General features: G+C 38.6%; 2 protein-coding genes and 2 non-coding genes across 4 annotated transcripts in view; 3 read left to right on the top strand and 1 right to left on the bottom strand.

Annotated features, from left to right (window-relative positions):
• Positions 1-539: 539 nt before the first annotated feature.
• On the bottom strand, positions 540-8,849 carry C12H11orf98 (chromosome 12 C11orf98 homolog). Its single transcript, XM_063437695.1, has 4 exons — positions 8,737-8,849; positions 7,872-7,996; positions 3,812-3,909; positions 540-1,258 (listed from the first exon to the last, which is right to left on the bottom strand). Exons 1-4 carry the CDS (start codon positions 8,770-8,772, stop codon positions 1,098-1,100), a joined length of 420 nt encoding a protein of 139 aa, XP_063293765.1. The 5' UTR covers positions 8,773-8,849; the 3' UTR covers positions 540-1,097.
• A 92-nt stretch (positions 8,850-8,941) lies between these two features.
• CSKMT (citrate synthase lysine methyltransferase) overlaps positions 8,942-26,647 on the top strand; it is a 30,357-nt gene continuing 12,651 nt past the window's right edge. The window contains exons 1-2 of the mRNA XM_063437696.1: positions 8,942-8,989; positions 23,993-24,071. The gene's annotated coding sequence lies outside the window, so the exon portion shown is untranslated. The remainder of the gene's footprint in view (positions 8,990-23,992; positions 24,072-26,647) is intronic.
• On the top strand, positions 9,107-9,243 carry LOC134579706 (small nucleolar RNA SNORA57). Its single transcript, XR_010086248.1, has one exon. It is a non-coding gene; the product is annotated as a small nucleolar RNA SNORA57 (small nucleolar RNA).
• On the top strand, positions 23,787-23,923 carry LOC134579705 (small nucleolar RNA SNORA57). The gene has a single exon (XR_010086247.1). It is a non-coding gene; the product is annotated as a small nucleolar RNA SNORA57 (small nucleolar RNA).

Here is a 26,647-nt window from a genome sequence, read left to right as displayed (position 1 = left end):
AATCAAATCTCCTACTAGCAGGGCATTTATCAGCAAGCTGCAAGAGACTCACAATTTATGCAAGAGCACCATTCCATCATTGTATAATTGGAGGAGACTAACATTTGAACAGTCCCTTCCAGCAGTGACAAGTAGGCTGAATGAGACATACATTGATAGGTCTCTGGCAGTAACAGGAAGATGTGTGTGCTAAATATATCGTGTAGCTGCATGAGACACAGATTTTTCAGTCTCTGCTAGCATTAGCAACACCAGTTACATGGCAACACTGTGGCTTTAGACAGCACAGTATTTTATTCCTGCACTCACAAAGGTACCCTTTTCTAAGGGAGTCTGCATAGATGGAGTTAACACTATATGGTCAGGAATACACAATGGGGTTCTTGGCCCTATAGTGTTCCTTTAAATATGGTTTGCCACTCAGATTTTAATTTGCTACAATTCAGTTTCATGAATAAACCCCTATTGCCTTCTCTTTTCAGCTTAGCATAACCACTTAACTGGGAAACTCCTGGCTGCTTGACCAGAATAAAACAGGATTTGAAGAAAGATTTTATTGAAATAAACAAAAGAAAAACTTCCTGTTTACATTACATATTTTTTGTACATATGTAATCTAGACTACAGATTTAATATTGGTTAAAGGATTAAACAGGAGAGAAGTTTTTTTTATTATACAGTCCAATTAAATGCATAAATCGATCAGAGACGACCCGCTCTGAGTTCACTTGTTATTAATAAAAGGTCAACGAAAAATCTCCTCTTCCTGAGAATCGAACAGCTCTTTTTCACAGTTATAAACAACAATCATCCACTCCAGGTAACACGGCTCTTCTCTACAGAGAGAGAACCCTTATCTAGAGGCCAAAGTTCAAAAAAAAAAAAAGAAAAAAAAAAAGGTTTTTGCTTGTAAGTAACCACTTTATACCATACGAAGTCTGAGGAACAAGTGCACTTCAGAAGGTTTGGGACAGACTAGGTTTGTGACCCAACAGTGTGTTCAATGCTGACTTTCATATATAATAATAAAAGTTTGTGAAGTTGTTGAAAATACAGAAAGAAGATGGGGAAAAAAAACAAACAAAAAACTAGTGGTATTATTGTGACCCCTGCAGAAGTGGATCAACTTTGTTCTCAACTTCTTCCATTTCAATATCTTTTGGAGATTTCTTGGACTTCTTTTTCTTGGTGATGGCAATGCTGCTTGACTGAATCTCCATTGCATTGGATGATACCTTAGGTCGAGACACTGGCACCACTGAAGGGACACAAATGAATATGTGAATGCAGATATTGACAATAGAAAAACAGAGCAGTTATCTACTTTAATTGACTATAGCAGGACTTGATGCACTTTCCCTAAAATGTAGGACACAGGATAAACGCGCGCACACACACACAATATATATATATATATATATATATATATATATATATATATATATATATATATATATATATATATATATATATATATATATATATATACACACACACACACACACAGACACATATGCGACAGTATCTAGAAAGGAAACCCCAGCAGTCCCCCTGCACCAGCATCGGCCACCCCGGCCCTCCAGGGTCATGTGATCACCATGATCACATCGCCGCAATTGGACTCTAGGTGCTGCCAGCAGGGGGACTGTCTGAGCCTGTCAGGCAGTCTCCCAGGCTGCTAAAAAAAAGTTTTAAAAAAATATATATTATACATATATTATATATTACAAAATAACTAAAAGCATTTTATAATATATTATACATATATAGGATTTCATTATATTATACATATACAGGAAATAAAAGGGTGTGTGTGTGTATATATATATATATATATTTATATAAAATATTTAAAAAAAAAAAAATTGTATATAAAAACACTAAATGTGGCCAGTGTTTGTGACTAAGTGGCTAGTACAAAAGACTGGCATACCCCATTTTGAATACCCTGCGTTGTCTACATTTCAAAATGGCATGCCATGATGGGTTATTTCACATTCCTGGGCTACCATATGGTCTCAAAACGCAACACAGACCCAGCAAACCAATCTGGCAAACGGAATTGGGCAAGCCCTATATTTACCCTGTAACTTTCAAAACCACCATAAAACCTGTACATGGGAAGTATTGTTATACTCAGGGGACTTCGCTGAACACAAATATGAGTGTTATAAATCAGTAAAACTTATCACGATGACGAAATCACCAGTAAAAGTGCAGTTTTTGTGTAAAATAAATAAATAAATAAATAAATAAAAACACTAACTTTGGCCAGCGTTTGTGGCTAAGTGGCTACTAGAAAAAGACAGGACATACCCCTTTTTAAATACCGTGGGTTGTCTACTTTTACAAATGGTATGCCATGATGGGGTTAATTTTAATTCCTGGGCTGCTATATGGTCTCAAAGGCAACATAGGCTCAGCAAACCAATCTGGCAAATTTCAATGTGCAAACATGGAAAAGGGGAAAGCCCTACTTTTGACTCCTGTGAGTTTGCAAAAACCCATAAAACCTGTACATTGGGGGCACTGTTGTACTCGGAAGATATTGCATCCAAAATTGGGGTGTTCTTTGTCAGTAACATAACAGGAACTAAGAATTCATGCCTAAAGTACAATGTGAGAGAAAAATAACACAACAAAATGACTACCCAAAGGTAGCGCGTGGAATTAGTGCGTGGAAAGTGTTAAAATATCACCATTTCAAATATCCTTGGGTGTCTACTTTCCCAAAAAAAGTAGACACCCAAGTAAATTACATTGGCCGGCTTCAAAAATGTCCCAAATAGGACATGGGTGCATGATGACCAGCTGTGAAAATTCCAAGTCGAAAAATTGGAATGCACACCCTCCAAATAAGGCCTCTTAGCCCCCAGAGAAGCTGACACACCCATACATTGGGGGGTATCACTGTACTTGGGAGATGTTGCTGAACACATTTTGGGGTGTTCTTTGGCAGTAAACCTTAACGACACACGACATGTGTGACATGTCATGATTCCCTTTTATTCCAGAAGTTTGGTCCTTAAGGGGTTAAAGATCTCAGTACATGTATTCTTAAATTGCCATGTGTGCCAAAAAAATAAAATAAAAATCACAAATTATTATTTTTATATTTAAATTTGGCACAGATTGGTGGTAAAATGGTTCCATGAAAAGAGTCAAAATACCCCAAAGTATAATTCCTTAGGTTGTCTGCTTTTAAAAAAAATATATACATGTAAAGGATGTTTCAGTGATTCCAGACAGATATTAGTGTTACAATGTAACTTTTGTTAAATAAAAAAAAAAGAAAAAAAAAAAAAAAAAAAGGGTTTGGAAATAGCAAAGTGCTACTTGTACTTTTTGCTTATTACTCTCCAAAAAAAGCTAAGAACATTTCGTTTGAAAGAACATTTAATGGTGAGAAAACGGTGTATAATAAGTGTGGGTACAGTAAATGAGTAAGAGGAAAATTACAGCTAAACACAAACACCACAGAAATGTTAAAACTGTCCTGGTCCCAAACAGTAAGAATATTGAAAAACGGTCTGGTCACTAAGGGGTGAAATTGAGTAATAGTAAAACCCCCTGGATGTGGGGCTAAGGTAACATCCCCAGGACGTACTTGAAAACCAGAGTATCTAAATGTACCTTTGCTGGTTAAATACTTTGTTATTATTATCATCATCACTATCTTTGGCCACAGCCTGTATGTGCACATAATTTTGTTATGTGCATTCCGGGCATAATTGGTATGAGCGCAGGTTCCTTACGGAGAACAGTGAGACCAAGAAGAAAACAGTGAAAAAACAGACAAAAAATATCTTACCATCCATCTTCTCTTTTTCTTTCTGGTGATGCTGTAACTGTTTGATAAGTTTTCTCTTCTTCTTGCCAGAAAGAGTGATGTTGGCTCTTGCACTGGAGCTGTTTTTTTAAAAAAAACAAAACCGACTATATAAATAACTTAAATAAAAACAAACAAACAAAAAAAACACTAAAAAAAAAAAAAAAACAACTGTATTAAGGAAAAGAGCAGGAGAATTAATAACGAACAAGAAATGAGATCACAAGTTGAAAGATCTAAGGAACGGTTTAGGATTATTAACCCTGAACCAACCATGGCCTATATAACTAAATAAGTAATTCCATGAAAATAAAGGGTTGACTACAATTTATTTTTTTTAAACTTTAATTACTTGGAAATACCTTACTGGGCACATTCTCCCCCAACCCCCAATAAAAAACAAACAACCAAACAAAAACTCTTTAAAGTTATGCTAAAACTTACCGTATATACTCGAGTATAAGCCGACCCGAATATAAGCCGAGGCCCCTAATTTTACCCCAAAAAACTGGGAAAACTTATTGACGCGAGTATAAGACTAGGGTGGGAAATGCAATAGCTACTGGTAAATTTCTAAATAAAATTAGATCCTAAAAAAATTATATTAATTGAATATTTATTTCCAGTGTGTGTATATAATGAATGCAGTGTGTGTATGAATGCAGTGTGTGTGTGTATGAGTGCAGTGTGTGTGTGTATGAGTGCAGCGTGTGTATATGAGTGCAGCGTGTGTATATGAGTGCAGCGTGTGTATATGAGTGCAGCGTGTGTATATGAGTGCAGCGTGTGTATATGAGTGCAGCGTGTGTATATGAGTGCAGCGTGTGTATATGAGTGCAGCGTGTGTATATGAGTGCAGCGTGTGTATATGAGTGCAGCGTGTGTATATGAGTGCAGCGTGTGTATATGAGTGCAGCGTGTGTATATGAGTGCAGCGTGTGTATATGAGTGCAGCGTGTGTATATGAGTGCAGCGTGTGTATATGAGTGCAGCGTGTGTATGAGTGCAGCGTGTGTATGAGTGCAGTGTGTATGAGTGCAGTGTGTATGAGTGCAGTGTGTATGAGTGCAGTGTGTATGAGTGCAGTGTGTATGAGTGCAGTGTGTGTGTATGAGTGCAGTGTGTGTGTATGAGTGCAGTGTGTGTGTATGAGTGCAGTGTGTGTGTATGAGTGCAGTGTGTGTGTATGAGTGCAGTGTGTGTGTATGAGTGCAGTGTGTGTGTATGAGTGCAGTGTGTATGAGTGCAGTGTGTATGAGTGCAGTGTGTATGAGTGCAGTGTGTATGAGTGCAGTGTGTATGAGTGCAGTGTGTGTGTATGAATGCAGTGTGTATGAATGCAGTGTGTGTGTATGAATGCAGTGTGTGTGTATGAATGCAGTGTGTGTATGAATGCAGTGTGTGTGTGTGTGTGTGTGTGTATGAGTGCAGTGTGTATGAGTGCAGTGTGTGTATGAATGCAGTGTGTGTGTATGAATGCAGTGTGTGTGTATGAGTGCAGTGTGTGTGTGTGTGTGTGCATGAGTGCAGTGTGTGTGTGTGTGTATGAGTGCAGTGTGTATGAGTGCAGTGTGTGTATGAATGCAGTGTGTATGAATGCAGTGTGTATGAGTGCAGTGTGTATGAATGCAGTGTGTATGAATGCAGTGTGTGTATGAGTGCAGTGTGTGTATGAGTGCAGTGTGTGTATGAGTGCAGTGTGTGTATGAGTGCAGTGTGTGTATGAGTGCAGTGTGTATGAGTGCAGTGTGTATGAGTGCAGTGTGTATGAGTGCAGTGTGTATGAGTGCAGTGTGTATGAGTGCAGTGTGTGTGTGTGTGTGTGTGTTGCAGAGCCTTGGGGGGGGGGTGGGCAATTGTATTACTTTTTTTTTCATTTACTTATTTTTTTTCATTATTTTCATATTTTTTTATTATTATTTTATTATTCATTTATTTTTGTTTCGTCCCCCCTCCCTGCTTGCTAGCTGGCCAGGGAGGGGGGCTCCTTCCCTGGTGGTCCAGTGGGGTTGGTAGTTCAGTGGGGGGGCTGTGGGGGCTGCAGAGATGTTACTTACCTCTCCTGCAGCTCCTGTCAGCTCTCTCCTCCTCCGCGCCGTCCGGTCAGCTCCCTCTGTCAGCTCACACTGGGAGCTGACCGGACGGCGCGGAGGAGGAGAGAGCTGACAGGAGCTGCAGGAGAGGTAAGTAACATCTCTGCAGCCCCCACAGCCCCCCCACTGAACTACCAACCCCTCTGTCGCGAGATTTACACTGGGAGCTGACCGAGGTGCTGAACGGACAGCGCGGAGGAGGAGAGAGCTGACAGGAGCTGCAGGAGAGGTAAGTAACATCTCTGCAGCCCCCAGTCTGTATTATGGCAATGAAAATTGCCATAATACAGACTATTGACTCGAGTATAAGCCGAGTTGGGGTTTTTCAGCAGAAAAAATGTGCTGAAAAACTCGGCTTATACTCGAGTATATACGGTACCTTAAATCCAGTGCCGGCCAAGCTCTCCACGATCATTTCCCTGTCTTCTCCAGTGTCACATGGCAACATCAATACCCAATCCATGGTCCAATCAAATGCATTGTTGGACCAGTAAACACTAAACAGCACATGTGAGTGGTGTGTGCATTCAAAAGCAGCGAGATGAACTGATTGTCAGATCATCTTGCCACTAAAGCCCATCTACTTCCCAAATGCGGAGGGGTAGAAAGTGCACTGTAGTTGTATTGCTTGGGGTGTTCCTTTCATATATTGTAAAGCGCTACGGAATCTGTTGGCGCTATATAAATAGCAATAATAAATAAATAAATGACATGGGGTTTTGTCTTTTGCTTCTGTTATTACAATTACCCTCAGTTCCTTTGCCTCCCTAAGGCTCCTTTGCAGCTCACTCTCTAATTCCACAGTCCAGTTCTTCTGCACACACCACTTTTGCTATTTTATTTTGAAACCATCATCTTATCAATCAATACATCGTCCCCTCTGACATGCTGTCATTCATTTTGTGTATCTATACTCCTTCCTCATAGATTATAAGCTCGTTTGAGCAGGGCCTTCTTTATCTCTTGTCAATATTGTTTACATTAATTACCTACAAAAGACAATGGAGTAAGACACTGAAGTGCCTGGTGCATCTTAAATATTTAAAATAAAGCAAAAGAGAGTAGCGTCAAGCGCAGAAATGTACAAATGTATAATAGTGGTCCCAAAACTCACTCTACCCAGTGTGTACAATTGTTAGTTAATATAAGTATAGATATCTAATAAGAACAGAACATACAGCTCGTCTATTTTAATGAAAACTGTCTCAAGTAATCCAGCTTTATGTATAAAGTAGATCCCATTCAGGAGTATCAGATCCTCACAATGGAGATAGATGAGGTGCACCAGCTCTTAACAGTAGATAGAGCGGTCATCTGTGGAAACCTCTTATGATGATTTAGAACAGCAAGAAATTCAGGTCAAATTGCTCCTTCATTTACACTTGGCACATTAAAGAAACAGGTACGAATTTGCAGAAAGTCCAGTACACTGAAGGCACTTCATATGAAGGACCGCAACCAAGTACTCGATTTGTACATGCAAGTCCAAGTACTCCTGGCAGCACACATTGAGTATATCAAGATCTAGTCCATCTAGTATATTGCACATAAATTACCTGTTAAGATATTATATGTTAAATATTATAGAATTGCAAGGTGCTGAAAAATATATTGGCTTTATGATAATAATAATTATACAGCTGAATCTGAAGTGGTTTAAATAAGGTTACCCTGAAACCACTTTATGAAAAAGTAATAAATTATGCATACTTCAAAGGTTTGTTTGGTAAAATGGAAATTTAATATTTCAGTCTACATTTTACCAATTGTATCTCAGGAGTACGCATTATTATGAGTGTGCCAGGTACAAATATGATGTGGTAGTCCTACGTGTAAAGAAGGCAAGGTGATCTAAAGATGGCAAGTGGTGTCCACAAAGGACAAAAGCCCCAGTGGGATTAATGAGAGAAGCAATCATGGCAGAACTTCTTGGAATTCTTACAACTTACGATCTCTTTCGGAGGTGATTAACAGTTATTAATTCTTTGTCCACTACAGCTCCAATCACTTTGCGGTTTTTGCGTTTCTCACGCTGTAAAACACGGCGGCGCTTAAATAAGTTCTTGTGCAAGTCCTGCGGAGAAAATACAAATAACACTTCTCAATCACAAAGTTTCCCAAACAATTGAAACTATTAGTTTAGAAGACATAGCAAAGAAACGTGGAAGGTGATATCTTGTTTTTGCATCAGTCAGATCACATTGAAGACAACAAAAGAGATCAGGCTACTCAAGGAAGTTGCTATGGTGAAGTTTATTGAGAGGTTAAGAGCCTCTTAAACTACATTTTGTCAGTTAAACCTTACTAGAGTATGCTACAAGTAATTCAGTTTTGAGCATTATTTATTTTTATATTCATTAACCTCTGTAGCATACGTCACCCAAGTTAGGGTGAGGGAATCAGAATTATCACCCCCAAAGAAGTGACAAACCTACTTTAAGCCAGCAAATGTATGCATCTAAACATTAATGTGAGTGTGTCTACATGTGCATTTATATTTAGATGTGTTAATGTGATTTTTGCCTGTACTAATGGATCTATGGATCTAAATGTGTCAGTGTATGAATGCAAGTATCTATACATAGATGTCTATAAAGCAGAATGTATAATTGACAAATGCTGTATTTGGTGTGAGTATATGTGGCTAGATTGCTTTGTGTGAATAAAAGTGGTTGATGTGTGATTTCCAGTGTAGTTAGGAGAGTGACTGTAAAGGCTAAAACACGTGTGTACATTAAAATAAATAACTTTTTAAAATATGATTTCAGTAACTAACAAATCTCAGTCTGTTTCCCAAACACCCCGTTCACTTACTGTTTTAGGACGATTAATCTTTCCTCCAGGAGCCATGCTGAATTCACATGTACACCGCTATAGAACTCAACATCCGGCTCACTTTGCGTTCCAAGCCTCCTTCTTGCATCTCGCTACGGCAAAGAAAATGTTTACTCTTGATTGGTCAGCTGCCCGGAAGTAGACGCTCTATCCTGAACTTACTCTCGTTGGTCGGAGTAGGGCTATATAAGGCCGTGCCCCCACACCACACGGTCTCTGTGTTCGCTGCAAGGTTAGTCGGAGTGGTTGTGTGTGGGCGGCTCTTTACAGCGATTATGTTTACATTGATTATGTTACATGGGTTGGGCTATATTGATAAGCAGTGGGGATGCTAGTTGTTGTTTTGGTGCCTCTATTTCTTGGCACTCAGGGCGTTCTCTGTACCCCTGAGTGTAATGTACGGAGGTAGATCATAGTACCCGGTGCTATGTCTTCGGTGCCAGCTCTGTCTGTGAGCTGGTTCTATCCTCAATCGCTGGGACAAGCAATCCTGTGTGATCTGTAGAGCTCAATGGGCCTGTTCCTTATTTAACTTATTTTTTATTTATCTATTTTCAGGTTTGGATCCCCAGAATTCTATCCTCCTGCCATTTGAAAGGACCAACAGGCCTGAATGTGACCACAAGGCTATCTGCAGGTTTTGGACGATTAATTGTATATGTATGCTTTTTAAAAATGCTGTATCTTTAACTTGTTTCCCCCCTCATTCTTTACCTTTCGTGGCTAACTTACTAAAACGGAGTTATGGTGCCCCGGGGTCTCTGGTGCCGGCTTACCTTTATGGGTTAAACTACTAACACAGTTTAATCCCTGAGTAACCTGTTCAGTACTGGTTAACTCTGCCCATTAACTCTAGTTGTAGTCTTGAGTTTTCAAAGAGGAAGCCTCACATATGGGTGCCATAGAGCAGTAGCTTGCCATTCACAAAAGTTTAAAGTGTGCATTTCTTCACTTAATTTCGTGAATGGGGAGCTGCTGAGAACTTCAGCTGACACTGAGGACTTGTCTGCGGCTTCTTGTCACTTTAACTTTATTCTGATTAAATTGTTGTGGTGCTTGGAGTGTCCCTTTTTAAAACTAGAAATGGTGCATAATGTCAAAGGCCGTATCTTTTAATTTGTTGTAATATAAAAACTGCATTCCTTTTAATGTGCATATAAAAACCTCTCGTGTGCTCTCTCTCCCCCTAAGTAAGAGAAAATCTAGGATAGTAAATGCAGTTCTGATCCAATGTATTACATGCACTTACTGCTATAAAAAAAATATTGAAATGAGCTTGGTCTTTAACAGCAAAGATTAATTTGGAAACTGCTACACATATAGTGCATACTATAGAAAAGGCACTATATATATATATATATATATATATATATATATATATATATATATATATAATCTATCTCATGTTAAAGCTGGCTTATGAAATAGTCATACTTAAGGGTGCAGAAAGCATGACTTGTGCCAATTGCAAAATGTATAGAGGTCCATTTTCCCTGCAGACTAGTGTCAAGTCTGCACTGACACCTTCCTGTTTAGGAACTTCTAACTTTTGTATTTTTTTCTGCTTCTAAGAGTAAAATAGTCTCTAGTCTCTAAGCTTGGGGGGAGCTAATTTATTTGTAGACCATATGCCTGCTGCACTTTAAATGTTTGTGACCTAGTTAAATGTAGCTGTACTTGGATTACTCATGCTGGGCATGTAATGGCATTGGAACGAAACTAATTAAATGATTTGTGGAGATAAACATTGACTATATGACTAGAATGTACTGTAGTTTTAATTGATCATGGTCTTCAATTTAAATAAAACATTTACTCAAATTTGCTTTGTGTCTTGTGTTAATGTATATTATGCCATACTTTGAAATGTTTTTTTGAACTTTGTAAACTAAATCTGTTCTTGAAGTAGGGTCCTATTAAATCAGCTCAATTTTCAATAGATGAGCTTGGATAACTTCAAAACGGTTTACTTCATATAAATCTGTGCTCTGATGCAATAGCATGACATGTTTTTTGTATCCTCTACCCGGGTCCCACATGGAAGAAGCTTCCTATCTACAGGCAGCTGGGGTCGAGTTTAGCGCTTTGTCTATTAGGTGCATGCTGAGGGTAATCAGGAGTCCCTAAATTATCACCATTAGATACAGGGGGGTTTAGCCCCGATCCTTGGTGTAAGGAGCAGGAGAGGGAGACTTAACTGTGTGGATGGGTGTGTGTGTGTATATATGGGATAAGACACTAGGCAAGATCCAAGGAGTGTGGAGAAACGGTGACTAGGATACATTTAAAGGACCACTATAGTGCCCCCACCCTCAGGGTCCCACTCCCACCGGGCTGGATGGAGAGGAAGGGGTTGAACACGGTTTCCCGGTTATAGGCTGAATGTGTGGAAAGAGCCGCGTGCATTCAGCCAGTCTCATAGGAAAGCATTATCAATGCTTTCCTGTGGACGCTGGTGTCTTCTCACTGTTAAAATCAGTGGGAAGTGACTCTAGTGGCTGTCAATGAGACAGCCACTAGAGGCTGAATTAACCCTAAAGTAAACATAGCAGTTTCTCTGAAACTATGTTTACTGCAAAAAGGGTTAAACCTAGCTGGACCTGGCACCCAGACCACTTCATTGAGCTGAAGTGGTCTGGGTGTCTAATGGTTCTTTAAAGGTTAGGTGTGCCAACATGCAGATCCACCCCTGGTGCCAGTGGGACAAGCCCTGTGTATGTTCACATAATTTTTTGTAAAAAATTTTTTTGCACTATACATCATGAATTCTATGTAATCTTAAATGCAGGTACGTACTAGAAACAGGATATTTCCAAAATATAGAGGGGAAAACTACGCTGAAAGGGATGTAGTGTTGGTGTACCAGAGCCAGCCCCCTTCTATAGTGGTTATACGAAGAAAATGAAAATTAACCTAGGGCCAAAATTAAGAGATCACAAGGTAGAAGGCACAAATAAGGGGGTAACGCCTAAATGTGAATATCAGAGAATAAAAAGAAAAAAAGGCATTCTACCTGTGTGATTTACTGAGAAGATTATAAGGTTAAAAAGTGACTTAATAACTAAATCTAAAATAAATATATTAAAGAAAAATAATATGAACAGCAGGAGTGAGTGGAGACTATACAGCGAGTAAAACTCTGGCTACTTATACAAGCTGTAAAAGTGCATACATAACACTAATGCTGAAGCAATACTGTTTTGCTACAATATAACATCAGGGTATTCCCAAGTAATAAAGGTGATACGGTATTAAATATCACTAATAGCTGTAACAAGAGGGGGGAGATAAGACGACTGCTAAACCAGTGATGTCAATAGTTGAAAGATTTATGGAGAAGTAAATCCCTACATGATAGTACAACTAATGACATGGGTTAACTCCACATACAATAATTGATAATGTTCTATGGTGCTTAACCTCAGAAAGATCAAAGATAATGGTTCAGCTAAGAGATTTCTGACAGACGGCGATTAGCCAGTTAAATATCACAAAAGCTGCCTAGATCGTGGCAGCATATTAATAATAAAGGTTTCTGTCAAGCAGTGAAGTGAAAAATAAGGGGTTGCTGACCTGACTCCGTTGTTTTTTTTCTGCAAGATACCTAGCAGTATATTCTAGTGTAACAACGGCTGCCTGCACTGAATGATATGTTATGCTTGACCACAGTGCAGCACAATGTAGTAGCTCACCTGAGAAGGACTGCTGACAGGCAGCAGTTAACCGGTTAAAAGTCACAAGTAGCCTAAGTGCTAGCTGTATCTAAATAATAGGTAAAGTGTAAAGAGGGGGTTTGCGAACAGGTTGCCTAGGTGGTAGAAAATATACAGACAGTGACAGAGGAAGGTGTATAGAATAAAGATTCCTGAGTCTTGTGCCTTCGAGGGCACCCCTTAATAAAATGCCTGGTCTTATCAATCACCCCCCATAAACATAAAAGGAAAAAGAAATAAAGTATGTACAGAGTACATAAAATTAGTGTTAAGAGTCCCCAATATGCACTCCTGAGATGCTGGACATGAAAGACCTTGATGTCGGTAATTTAGCAATTGATAAGGAGAGAGTTAGGTGCTGAAACCAATTGTGTCCAGAGCCCCTGACGTTCATGTTTAGCCAGTGAAGCTCATCAGAGGGGAGCTATTACAGCTATTAGTGATATTTAATACAGTATCACCTCTATTACTTGAGAATACCCTGATGTTATATTATATCAAAACAGTATTGCTTCAGCATTAGTGTTATTAAGTGTTCTTGCATAGCAAGACCACTTAATGTTCTCACATATATATTATTATTATAGCCAAATTTGCCACCCTAACTCCTCCCACAGTTTTTACACTACATAGACAAAAATATACCAAATCGTGCAGATTGTTCCCGATCGGATTGCTATTACTTTGTGGAACGTTTCGCCGAATGGTTCTCGGAATATCGTCGTTCTTGTGGCGAAATTTGTCCCATAGGAATGAATGGCAAAGCTAGAGTGGGAGCTGGCAAAAGCTGAAAAATCAGGACATGATTTCTAAACTGCCACCACTCCCTCATTTTCAGGCCCACCTACACAAATCTTATATCAAAATGTTCAGCTATCCCTGCTGCCACTAAAAATGTCCACGGCTAAGCCATAGTCCTGATTGTTTTCGCAATATGAGCATTTGTTTGCTACTCACGCAGTCCATTGACAATCATTGAAACTCCACTCTGCAAAGCTCACATTTGAAGGGCAATTTCTAAACTGCGACTGTGCCTTCATTGTTAATATTGCATAGACATACTATGCATCAAAATGTAGGTCTGGGTCTTGTGATTCGCACAATATAAAGCTCTTCGCTGTAGGATTTATAGTTTTTAAAATACGACCGTTTGAAGATGGCAACTGCCAAAATACTCTGACCTGTACAAGGCTGCAGCAGCAAGTGATGTCATAGACAAAGCCTTTTTCACACCTGCTAATGTTTTTATAAATGTATGTTTTAATGTAACTGTGCAACAACGTTGCAATTAAATGTGCTATATAAATAAATAATAACAGTTACTCCGCCCACTCCAGTTGTAGACTACTGGTGGAGGCAAGAACACTTCACACAATTTCCCCAGAAATTGTAGCTTTTCTAGTTATGTATACACTCTTACAGCTTGTATAAGTATTCAGTTTTACTCTCTGTATAGTCTCCACTCACTCCTGCTGTTCATATTTTTCTTTAATATATTTTTATTTTAGATTTATTTATTAAAAGTTACTTTTTAAGCTTATCTTCTCAGTAAATCATACACAGGTAGAATGGCATTTTTTTCTTTTTTTGTTTATTCCCTTCTATAGTGGGTTCCACTGAACTAGAAATGGCTGTGCTTGATGCAAGGAAAGTGAGACTCCAACTTCAAAAGAGGGGGTTATCTATACATTTTGTGGATTCATGTAGTCTTATCCAAATGTATCTTGTATAGCAGTTTTACTTAAACTGCTTCAGACGTCTGAATGTCCCTGCAGGAAAATGGCAGGGAGATTGTCTAGGCTTCCTCAACACAATCACAATTCTTAAAGGAACACTAGAAGCCAAACAAACGTATTCCTGACCATAGTGTTTAACTGACCCCCTTATTAATAACATGGGAAAGGTGTTTTCCTGCTCTGTTCTTGCTGTACCTGGCCCTGCCATTGTATGCTATCACAAACTCATGAACTTTTAAATAAATGATGTAAATGTGCATATGGATTTGGGATTGCAAGTAATTATTAATTTTAGTCTTTTGTATCTGGGGTTTATGTGTATTAGTCATTGCTTCCCAGGAGTAGTGAGTTTAGGTGCTTAAGGGCTTAAATGTTATACCTAAATATTAACTTATCCCATAGGAAAGCAATTGGAGGCTATTGCTCATGTGCAGCAAGACACTGCACCAATCCACATCTCCATGCAAAGTGAAAATGCTGAATGTCAGTGCTGCACACTGCAATACTGGATTAGAAAGCACATGTCAGAGCCACATGAGGTGTTCCTAGGTAACTATGTAAACACTACATTTTCTATGAAAACAAAGCCTTTACAGTGCTCAAATTGCAGGGACAGGCTATATACACCAGATGCACTCAATTAAGCTGGTTCAGCTAACTAGTGTCCCTTTAAATCATAAAGGCAATGGTGTACAGAACACTCCAAACAGAAGCATAGTGCAAGTCAATGCTATAAAATTCCCAGGCAGCACAGGATTAGAATTCTAGGCTACCAGTGTCTCTGGAGAGACAGTGCATGTGCACATCATGCATTTTATTAACCCCTTAACACCGCAGCCAAATGTACAAGTTGTGAACAGAACAAAACGTAAACAAAACCTGGCATTTGCGCTATATGTCTGTCCAACCGTAATTCACCTCTTTCATATTAAATGCATCCCCCCTTATTATATATCATTTTATTCAGGGGAAACAGGGCTTTCATTTAACATCAAATATTTAGGTATTGAACATAATTTAATATAAAAAATATATAAAAAAATGGGAGAAAAAAATAATTTTTAAATTTTTTTTAGTTGTATGTGACATTTTAACTGTGGATGTCAAAATACTGTTTGCTTTTACTGCAATACAATACACATATTTGTATTCAGCGATGTCTCACGTGTAAAACAGTACCCCTATGTACAGGTTTTATGGTGTTTTGTGAAGTTACAGGGTCAAATATAGCGTGTTACATTTGAAATTGAAATTCGCCAGATTGGTTACGTTGCCTTTGAGACTGTATAGTAGCCCAGGAATTAAATTTACACCCATAATGGCATACCATTTGCAATAGTAGACAACCCAAGGTATTGCAAATGGGGTATGTCCAGTCTTTTTTAGTAGCCATTTGGTCACAAACACTGGCCAAAGTTAGCGTTAGTATTTGTTTGTGTGTGAATAATGCAAAAGACGCCAATTTTGGCCAGTGTTTGTGACTAAGTGGCTACTAAAAAAGTCTGGACAAACCCCATTTGCAATACCTTGGGTTGTCTACTATTGCAAATGGTATGCCATCATAGGGGTAATTTTCATTCTTGGGCTACCATAGGGTCACAAAGGCAACGTAAGCAATCTGGCGAATTTTAATGTGAAAAAAATGAAACAAGCCTTATATTTGACGCTGTAACTTTTGAAAACACCATAAAACCTGTACATGTGGGGTACTGTTGTACTCGGGAGACTTCGCTCAACACAAATATTTGTATTTCAAAACAGTAAAAAGTATTGCAGCAATAATATCGTCCGTGTAAGTGCTGTTTGTGCGTGAAAAATGCAGAAAACGTCACTTTTACTGGCGATATCATCGTTGTTATACATTTTACTGTTTTGAAACACTAATATCTGTGTTCAGCAAAGTCTCCCGAGTAAAACAGTACCCCCCATGTACAGGTTTTATGGTGTCTTGGAAAGTTATAGGGTTAAATATAGTGCTAGCAAATTAAATTCCCTATACTTTCGGCATGGGTTGTCAGGCAGGTCCCGCTAATTGTAATTAATTAGGATACCTAATTATGTAAAATTATTACATAAATATATGTGTAGAATTAATATATGTATATACATATGTGTATATATACACACACGTATATATATATATATATATAATTTTTTAAAATATTTTTATTTATATATATAGGTATATATAGTGATATATACGTATATATTTATGTATATAGATATATATATATTATGATATATATATATATTATTTTGTTCTACGTGTATTTTGATATAAATATATATATATTATCACAATACAGTTAGAACGAAATAACACATCTATATATTTTTTAATTATTTATTTTTAAATATTTTTTTAATTTTATTTTTTTACGTATTTACATATATATTTTTTATATTATATATAAATATATATATATATATATAACAATAATTATATATATTTAATCAGTATCAGTCTACGTGTAATTTGATATATATATATATATATATATTATTCGAATCTCCCGCACTCAATTTGCCGGTCTTGTACTTGCCTCGGTGCTGCCTCAGCCGTGTTATATAAGCATAGAAAAAGAGTGCACTATTTTTCTATATATATATATATATATATATATATATATATATATATATATATATATATATATATATATATATATATATATATATATATATATATATATATATTTAGATCATATATATATGATCCAAGTATATTTTATTTGTAACTGTAATTTTTTTTATTTATTTTTTTAACTAATATTTTATTTTTTTTACAGGACAGGGGGCAGAGACAGTGTCAGCCAGTGATTTCACATCACTGGCTGACACACAGGATCAGTGATCACAGTGACTGCCTATCACTGTGATCACCTCCTGCAGATTGGGTAATTGACCACAGGGGGGAGTGCCTGGGTGGTACAAGCACTCCCCCCTTCCAATCTGCAGGGGGATCATTGTGCCAGTTACATGTGTCATCCGATAGGCTGACACATGTAACACTGATCGCAGTGACAGGCTGTCACTGCGATCAGAGTGCTTTGAGATCGCAGTGACAGCCTGTCACTGCGATCAGACTTAGCAGATCGCGGTCACTGACCCCAGGGGGACTGCCTGGGGGGCCAGGTAAGTCCCCCGACCGCGATCTGCACAAGGGGAGAGCTGCCGCCACGTGTGTCAGCCGATTTGAAATCGGCTGACACACGCTGAACACTGATCGCAGTGACAGCCTGTCACTGCGATCAGAGACTGCAGATCGCGGTCACCGGCCACAGGGGGGTTGCCCGGGGGGCCATGCATCCCCCCTGACCGCGATCTGCAGCGGGAGAATACCGCCGGCCACGTGGGCAGCAATAAAAGCGAGGACGTACTATTACGCCCGCCGGCGTTTAGAGCCGGTTTCTGCGTGGCGTAATAGTACGTCCTCCGGACTTAAAGGGTTAAAGGGACTCTCCAGTGCCTGGAATTATTATTTTTTTTTTCTTCCTGGCACTGTAGGTCCCCTCTTCCTCCCACCCCAGGTTGCTGAAGGGGTTAAAACCACTAGAGGGAGGAGTTAACCCTGCAAGGTAAATATTGCAGTTTATGAAAACTGCAATATTTACAGTTGCAGGGTTAAGTGTAGTGGGAGTTGGCACCCAGACCACTCCAATGGGCAGAAGTGGCCTGGGTGCCTGGAGTGTCCCTTTAAGCTGTAAAGTGGGCTTTGGACAACTTTCTTGTCTTTTACAATCACATGTTAATGCAAATGTGCATTTTACATAGACCTGAGTATTGGTGCACCAATATGGTTACCAAGGGTGTAAGTTCTAGGTGTGGTCTTCATTTCCTGCTTTTTCTTTGTGGTAAAGTAAGGTCAGGACAGCGGTTTCCCTTAGAGGAGTAAATATTTCTGTTTTTAGTACACCTTATAACCCAGTAATGTGTAAAGAGAGCAAAACACCCTATCACTTTGTATTTTGGTACTTTCTGCATACACACTCGAATATTACACTGAAAGCTAGCTTGTAAACTTACCTGTTGCTGTGCCAGTGGAGGACAATTTTAGGCAGATTAAAGGGACACTATAGGCACCCAGACCACTAAATTGAAGTGGTTCGGGTGCAATGGCCCTGTCCCCCTTAGTCCTGCAATGCAAATCATTGCAGTTTTTAAGAGGCACTTCCTGTAAGGCAACTTTTGGTTGCCTGACGCTAGACGTCCTCAAGCTCTGCTTATTCCCTGTAGGAAAGCATTGTTGCGATCCTTTTCTGAAGGGGAGGGCCTAATGTGTTCGTCATGCATGTGCATTAGCGCCCCCCTACCGGCTGATGGTGGAGGCAGAGCAGTACCCAGCACCAAAGGAGTAGAGTGCTGCATTCAGGTGAGTACAGTAAGGGTTTATTAACCCAATGGGGGCAGCACCAGGGAGGAGGTGGCCAGAGGAAAGTATAGTGCCTGGAAGACAGAATTGTATCCCTTCAAGTGACAGATGTCTTGGATTTGTAGTAAAGGGTAGTCCAAAACAGTTTCACATAGATATGACAAATGGGAAAGATGTCTACGTGCACAGAAATAAATGTAATTCTTGAAAGCCAATAAATCATTCATTGAAATCTGGCTGTTGGAGAACCTATGTCAGTCATCCCCTTTACCATTTGCTGCCCTTTAGAGCCATGATATTATTCCAAAAATATATTACAAGTGGAGCGACATTTAGGTAATCAGCCCCTTCCCACATGCAACCAAAGTTAAGAAATGAAGGAAAGGTATACTTATACTCCTCAATGGATAGCAGTCACACATTCAAAATCATATGTAAAAATAATAGTGCAAATCTGTATGTATGGTGTTTAGAATACACCCTTATACATAGTGTTACTTAACACATTTGTATACTTAATTTAATAATTGAACAACAAATTTCTCACATAAAACATAAAAAAATACAAGATACAAAGCACTCAATGAAAAGGTAAACAGATAACTGCTTACTAGAGTTGATGGCGAGTACAACGGTATGTATTCCCGTGACTCACAAGCACGCTTCCCCACACTGGGAGATGTCTCCTGCAGGTTAGTCAGGCGAGATTAGAATATGTGGAGTCCAAATTGCGAGCTGATCCGCTGTGGTGCAATCGCCGTTCAAAACCTCCCGGCTTCCACTTGGCTCCTGCTTTGTATCTTGTATTTTTTTTATGTTTTATGTGAGAAATTTGTTGTTCAATTATTAAATTAAGTATACAAATGTGTTAAGTAACACTATGTATAAGGGTGTATTCTAAACACCATACATACAGATTTGCACTATCATTATTTTTAAATTATTTTTTTTACATATGATTTTGAACGTGTGACTGCTATCCATTGAGGAGTAGAAGTATACCTTTCCTTCATTTCTTAATTTTGGTTGCATGTGGGAAGGGGCTGATTACCTAAATGTCGCTCCACTTCTTGTAATATATTTTTTCTATTTATACTGTGTGGTGAAGGGAACAGACTGAAGTGTTGTAGCTGGAATATATATTAATTTTGTAAACAGCATACTATTAATCAGCAATTAAATACAGGCGATATTCGTTTTGCCCCTATGTATTTTGAATAACTTAGCGCTCCGAAAGTATTTAATTTTACGCATGATATTATTGCATCATTGTTTTTAATTACTAAAATAGTTTATATAGTTGTTAAATGGTTTTCTTTGCAAACTTAAATAATGACTGTGCATTCAATCCAAGGGTAAGTAGCACTTCCACAATTCTGGTTTCATCGCAAAGTCCCATTTCGATGGCTTTGATTCGTCGTTTCCTGTGTTCATCTCTTCTCTGCAACCACCCAGCACGTACATTTGGGGCAGATGCAGGCAATCCAGGGACAGAAGGTGGGTACCAATACTCAGAGTGCAAGTAGATTGGTATAAATATTGCATTTGTTCATATTGACAGTAGCACAAGACTCATGTTTATTGTTTATATTTTATTAAAAGACCAATTTGTCATGGTGGTTTTCACATTGAGCATCCCTTGCAAGGGGCGAAAATATAGCATTATGGATTTGTTACTAAAGAAGGTTCACTTACAGAGCATTCTAAGTATCAAACATTACTGGGGATTTGCTTGTGTTTCTTTAAATGTAAAGGGTTACTTCAAGCATCAGAACCACTAAAGCCCATGATACTAGATGTACCCTGGTAATAGGGCAATACATTTTGTAATGGTTTGCTTTCTTTCCTGGGTTCCCTAGGTGCAGAGCCTCTTCGGCTGGATGCCACTCCAATTGGTTGTTAATTGGCTGAGAGCATTACCTCGGTACTCTTAGTCAATTAACTGTCCTCTGTGCTAAGAATGAAAAAATAACTCCACCAACTCCAGCCTTTCACATGCCTATATTACTGCTGTTGGTGTAAAAGAAGTTGAAAAGCCCAATTTAAATTGATTTCTAACTTTGCCAAAAATTAGAAAACAATGAATTGCTCCAAAGTGGATATCAGATGAATTCTTGTAGGAACAAATTGTTATCCACATATTTACTATTACATTCTGTGTTTAAAAGAAACAAAAAATACAGATATTGCTTAAAAGTTTATATAAAATCTGATACAACAACCTCTTTAGGTAAATAATTCCACATCTTTTTTTTGTTCTAAATCTAAAGTAACCTATCCTCTGCAGTAGCTGAAATATCTAATAGACAGCCACTAGAGGAGGAGTTAACCCTGCAAGGTAATTATTGCAGTTTATAAAAACTGCAATAATTACACTTGCAGGGTTAAGGGTAGTGGGAGTTAGGGTGAGGGAATCAGAATTATCACCCCCAAAGAAGTGACAAACCTGCTTTAAGCCAGCAAATGTATGCATCTAAACATTAATGTGAGTGTGTCTACATGTGCATTTATATTTAGATGTGTTAATGTGATTTTTGCCTGTACCAATGGATCTATGGATCTAAATGTGTCAGTGTATGAATGCAAGTATCTATACATAGATGTCTATAAAGCAGAATGTATAATTGACAAATGCTTTATTTGGTGTGAGTATATGTGGCCAGATTGCTTTGTGTGAATAAAAGTGGTTGATGTGTGATTGCCAGTGTAGTTAGGAGAGTGACTGAAAAGGCTAAAAACACGTGTGTACATTAAAATAAATAACTTTTTAACCCCTTAAGACCGGAGGGCGTACTATTACGTCCTTTTTAAAGCGGCTCTAAACGCCGCAGGGCGTAATAGTACGCCCTCCGTTTTTTTTTCACTTACCCGGTCGCCGGCGATCCCACGCCGGCGATCGCGGTTGGGGGGACTCCCAGGGAGCCCCCCGCGGCACGTCTGCCCTCTTCAGCCCCCCCGGGCCATGTGAGAGTGAGGTCCTTGCGAGGACCTCACAATCACATGGCCGGGATAGCTGGCTGGTGCAATGCCAGCAGGGGGACTAACTGTAATGACAGTCCCCCTGCTGGCTGGAAATTAAATAAAAATAAGTTAAATAAGTGTAAAAAATAAAATATATATATATATATATATATACACACACACACACACACACACACTGTCTAGGTGTATTTTAATATATATATATATATATATATATATATATATATATTAATATCAAATTACACGTAGACTGATACTGATTATATATATATATATATATATAAAAATATGTAAATACGGAATAAAATAAATAAAATATTAAATATATAGATGTTTTATTTTGTTCTAACTGTATTGTGATATTAATATATATATATATATTTATATCAAAATACACGTGGAACTAAATAATATATATATCTATATACATAAATATATACGTATATATCACTATATATAAATAATTTTTTTTTTAAATTATATATATATATATATATATATATATATATATATATATATATATATATATATATATATATTAATTCTACACATATATTTATGTAATAAATTTACATAATTAGGTATCCTAATTAATTACAATTAGCGGGACCTGCCTGACAACCCATGCTGAAAGTATAGGGAATTTAATTTGCTAGCACTATATTTAACCCTATAACTTTCCAAGACACCATAAAACCTGTACATGGGGGGGTACTGTTTTACTCGGGTGACTTCGCTGAACACATATTAGTGTTTCAAAACAGTAAAACGTATTACAACGATATCGCCAGTAAAAGTGACGTTTTTTGCATTTTTCACGCACAAACAGCACTTACACGGACGATATTATTGCTGCAATACTTTTTACTGTTTTGAAACACAAATATTTGTGTTCAGCGAAGTCTCCCGAGTACAACAGTGCCCCTCATGTACAAGTTTTATGGTGTTTTCAAAAATGACAGCGTCAAATATAAGGCTTGTGTTTCATTTTGTTTCACATTAAAATTCGCCAGATTGCTTACGTTGCCTTTATGACCCTATGGTAGCCCAAGAATGAAAATTACCCCTATGATGGCATACTATTTGCAATAGTAGACAACCCAAGGTATTGCAAATGGGGTATGTCCAGTCTTTTTTAGTAGCCACTTAGTCACAAACACTGGCGAAAATTGGCGTTTTTTGCATTTTTCACACACAAACAAATACTAACGCTAACTTTGGCCAGTGTTTGTGACCAAATGGCTACTAAAAAAGACTGGACATACCCCATTTGCAATACCTTGGGTCGTCTACTATTGCAAATGGTATGCCATTATGGGTGTAAATGTATTTCCTGGGCTACTATACAGTCTCAAAGGCAACGTAACCAATCTGGCGAATTTCAATTTCAAATGTAACGTGCTATATTTGACCCTGTAACGTCCCAAAACACCATAAAACCTGTACATAGGGGGTACTGTTTTACACGTGAGACTTTGCTGAATACAAATATGTGTATTTTATTGCAGTAAAAGCAAACAGTATTATGATATTGACAGTTAAAATGTCATGTAGAACTAAAAAAATTACTTCTTATTTTCTCCCATTTTTTTCATATTAAATTATGTTTCATAGCTAAATATTTGATACTAAATGAAAGCCATGTTTCCCCTGAATAAAATGATATATAATAAGGGGGGGTGCATTTAATATGAAAGAGGTGAATTATGGTTGGACAGACATATAGCGCAAATGCCAGGTTTTGTTTACATTTTGTTTCGTTCACAACTTGTACATTTGGCTGCGGTCTTAAGGGGTTAAAATATGATTTCAGTAATTAACAAATCTCAGTCTGTTTCCCAAACACCCCGTTCACTTACTGTTTTAGGACGATTAATCTTTCCTCCAGGAGCCATGCTGAATTCACATGTACACCGCTATAGAACTCAACATCCGGCTCACTTTGCGTTCCAAGCCTCCTTCCTGCATCTCGCTACGGCAAAGAAAATGTTTACTCTTGATTGGTCGGCTGCCCGGAAGTGGACGCTCTATCCTGAACTTACTCTCGTTGGTCGAAGTAGGGCTATATAAGGCCGTGCCCCCACGCCATACGGTCTCTGTGTTCGCTGCAAGGTCAGTCGGAGTGGTTGTGTGTGGGCGGTTCTTTACAGCGATTATGTTTACATTGATTATGCTACATGGGTTGGGCTATATTGATAAGCAGTGGGGATGCTAGTTGTTGTTTTGGTGCCTCTATTTCTTGGCACTCAGGGCGTTCTCTGTACCCCTGAGTGTAATGTACGGAGGTAGATCATAGTCCCCGGTGCTATGTCTTCGGTGCCAGCTCTGTCTGTGAGCTGGTTCTATCCTCAATCGCTGGGACAAGCAATCCTGTGTGATCTGTAGAGCTCAATGGGCGTGTTCCTTATTTAACATTTTTATTTATCTATTTTCAGGTTTGGATCCCCAGAATTCTATCCTCCTGCCATGTGAATGGACCAACAGGCCTGAATGTGACCACAAGGCTATCTGCAGGTTTTGGACGATTAATTGTATATGTATGCTTTGCAAATTCTGTATCTTTAACTTGTTTCCCCCCTCATTCTTTCCCTTTCGTGGCTAACTTACTAAAACGGAGTTATGGTGCCCCGGGGTCTCTGGTGCCGGCTTACCTTTATGGGTTAAACTACTAACACAGTTTAATCCACAAGTAACCTGTTAAGTACTGGTTAACTCTGCCCATTAACTCTAGTTGTAGTCTTGAGTTTTCAAAGAGGAAGCCTCACATGTGGGTGCCATAGAGCAGTAGCTTGCCATTCACAAAAGTTTAAAGTGTGCATTTCTTCACTTAATTTCGTGAATGGGGAGCTGCTGAGAACTTCAGCTGACACTGAGGACTTGTCTGCGGCTTCTTGTCACTTTAACTTTATTCTGATTAAATTGTTGTGGTGCTTGGAGTGTCCCTTTTAAAACTAGAAATGGTGCATAATCTCAAAGGCCGTATCTTTTAATTTGTAAGTCTGCACTGACACCTTCCTGTTCAGGAACATTTGTAAATTTTTCTTCTTTTAAGAGTAAAAGCGGGTCTTTTCAACTTTGGTGGTCAGCTAATTTAATTATTTGTAGAACATATGCCTGTTGCACTTTAAATGTGTTTTGTGACATAGTTAAATGTAGCAGTACTTGGATTACTCACGCTGGGCATGTAATGACTATAAAACAAAGCTAATGGGATGATTTGTTGAGAGAAACATTGACTGTATGACTAGAATGTACTGTAGCTGTAATTGATCATGGTTTTCAATTTTAAATAAAAAAATTACTCAAATTTGTTTTGCGTCTTCTTGGGGTAATGTAAATCATGCAATCCTTTTAAATGTTTTCACTTTTTAAACTAAATCTGTGTTCTAGAAGTAGGGTCCTATTAAACTAGCTTGGTTTTCGATAGGTGAGCTTGGGATACCATTGAAACGGTTGACTTCATATAAATCTGTGCTATGATGGAACCGTAAACCAATAGCATGACAACTATATAGGGTAATTTCAATCCAGATGACAAATGGGAAGCGGGGTGTACAGAGCACCCCATTCTATCTGTAGCATGGCTGCAGGGGATCCAGGGACACTGTTTTTGTATCCTCTACCCGTGTGCCACATGGAAGAAGCTTCCTATCGAGTTTAGCGCTCTGCCTAATCAGGAAGGAATCCCTGACTTACCACCATTGGGTACAAGGGGGTTCAGTGCTGATCCTTGGTGTAAAGAGCAGGAGAGGGAGACTTAACTGTGTGGGTGTGGTTGTTTGTGTATGGTTTAAGACACTAAGCAAGATCCAAGGGGTGTGGGAGAAACACGAGGTCCAGCAGGTGGGAAAGGGTGTGGAGCAACAGTGACTAAGACTCATTTAAAGGGTGAGGTGTGCCAGTGGGAGAAACCATGTTTATGTTAATATAATTTGTTTGGGTGCTATACATCATGAAGTCTATGTAATCTAAAATGCAGGTACGTACTAGAAACTGGATGCTTCCAAAATATAGAAGGAAAACTAAGCTGAAAGGGACATAGTGTTGGTGTACCAGAGCCAGCCCCTTCTATAGTGGGTTCCTCTAAACTAGCAACGGCATGCTGGTTGGAGGGAAAGTGAGAATCCAACTTCAAAAGTGGGGTTGTCTATAAATTTTATGTGGATTCATGAAGTCTTATCCAAATGTATCTTGTATAGTGTTTTTTACTTGAACTGCTTCAGACCTCTCAATGTCCCTGTAGGAAAACGTTTTGAGGAAGCCTAGAAAATCTCCCTGCCAATCACAATTCTTGAACACTACTGTACGCCATACAAACATGTATTCCTGACCCTAGTGTTTAACTACTTAGGTGACTGGCGCCCTATAATAAAATGGGAAAGGGATTTACTCTTTTCCTGATGTGCATGGCCCTGCCACTATATGCCATCACAAACCTATCTGAACGTTTAAACTTATTTAAATGTGCACAGGGATTTGGGATTGCATTGAGGGGCCAGGCACGGCAAGAACTGAGCAGGAAAAGAGTAAACCCCTTTCCAATGTTATTAATGGGGGGGGGGGGCGGCAGTCAACCAAGTAGTTAAATACTATAGGGTCAGGAATACATGTTTGTATGGCTTTACAGTAGTGTTCCTTTTAAGTATGGTGATTATGTGTATTAGTCATTGCTGCTGCCCAGAAGTAGTGCGTTTAAGTGCAGGGCTTAAATTTATACCTAAAGATCAACTATTATGCTATAGGAAAGCAATTGGAGGCTATTGCTCATATGCAGCAAGATACTGCATCAATCCACATCTCCATGCAAAGTGTAAATGCTGAACAACACTGGACTAGAAAGCACATTTAGTGGCCCTCGGTGCCACAAGAGGTGTTCCTGGGTAGCCATGTAAACACTACATTTTAAATGAAAAGGTAGAATTTACAGTGCTCAAATTGCTGGGAAAGGCTACATACAACAGATGCACTCAAGCTGTAGTGACTCAGCTGCCTAGTGTCCTTTTAAATCGTAATGGTGTATAGAACACCCAAAGCATACACTCCAAACAGAAGCATAGTGCAAGTCAATGCTATAAAACAAGCAGCACAGG

This window comes from Pelobates fuscus, chromosome 12 (assembly GCF_036172605.1).
Source record: "Pelobates fuscus isolate aPelFus1 chromosome 12, aPelFus1.pri, whole genome shotgun sequence".
In the NCBI taxonomy this organism is placed as follows: Eukaryota; Metazoa; Chordata; class Amphibia; order Anura; family Pelobatidae; genus Pelobates; species Pelobates fuscus.
The sequence above is the reverse complement of the archived record's forward strand: the minus strand, read 5'-3'. Positions and strand labels throughout refer to the sequence as shown.

Bases quoted from the DNA above. Each gene is read 5' to 3' on its own strand.
- C12H11orf98 (XM_063437695.1), bottom strand. From the start codon at position 8,772: ATGGCTCCTGGAGGAAAGATTAATCGTCCTAAAACA. The intron at 7,997-8,736 runs GTAAGTGAACGG...TTTTCTCCGCAG, and splicing joins AGATTAATCGTCCTAAAACA to GACTTGCACAAGAACTTATT. The intron at 1,259-3,811 runs GTAAGATATTTT...GTGTCCCTTCAG, and splicing joins AGAAAAAGAGAAGATGGATG to TGGTGCCAGTGTCTCGACCT.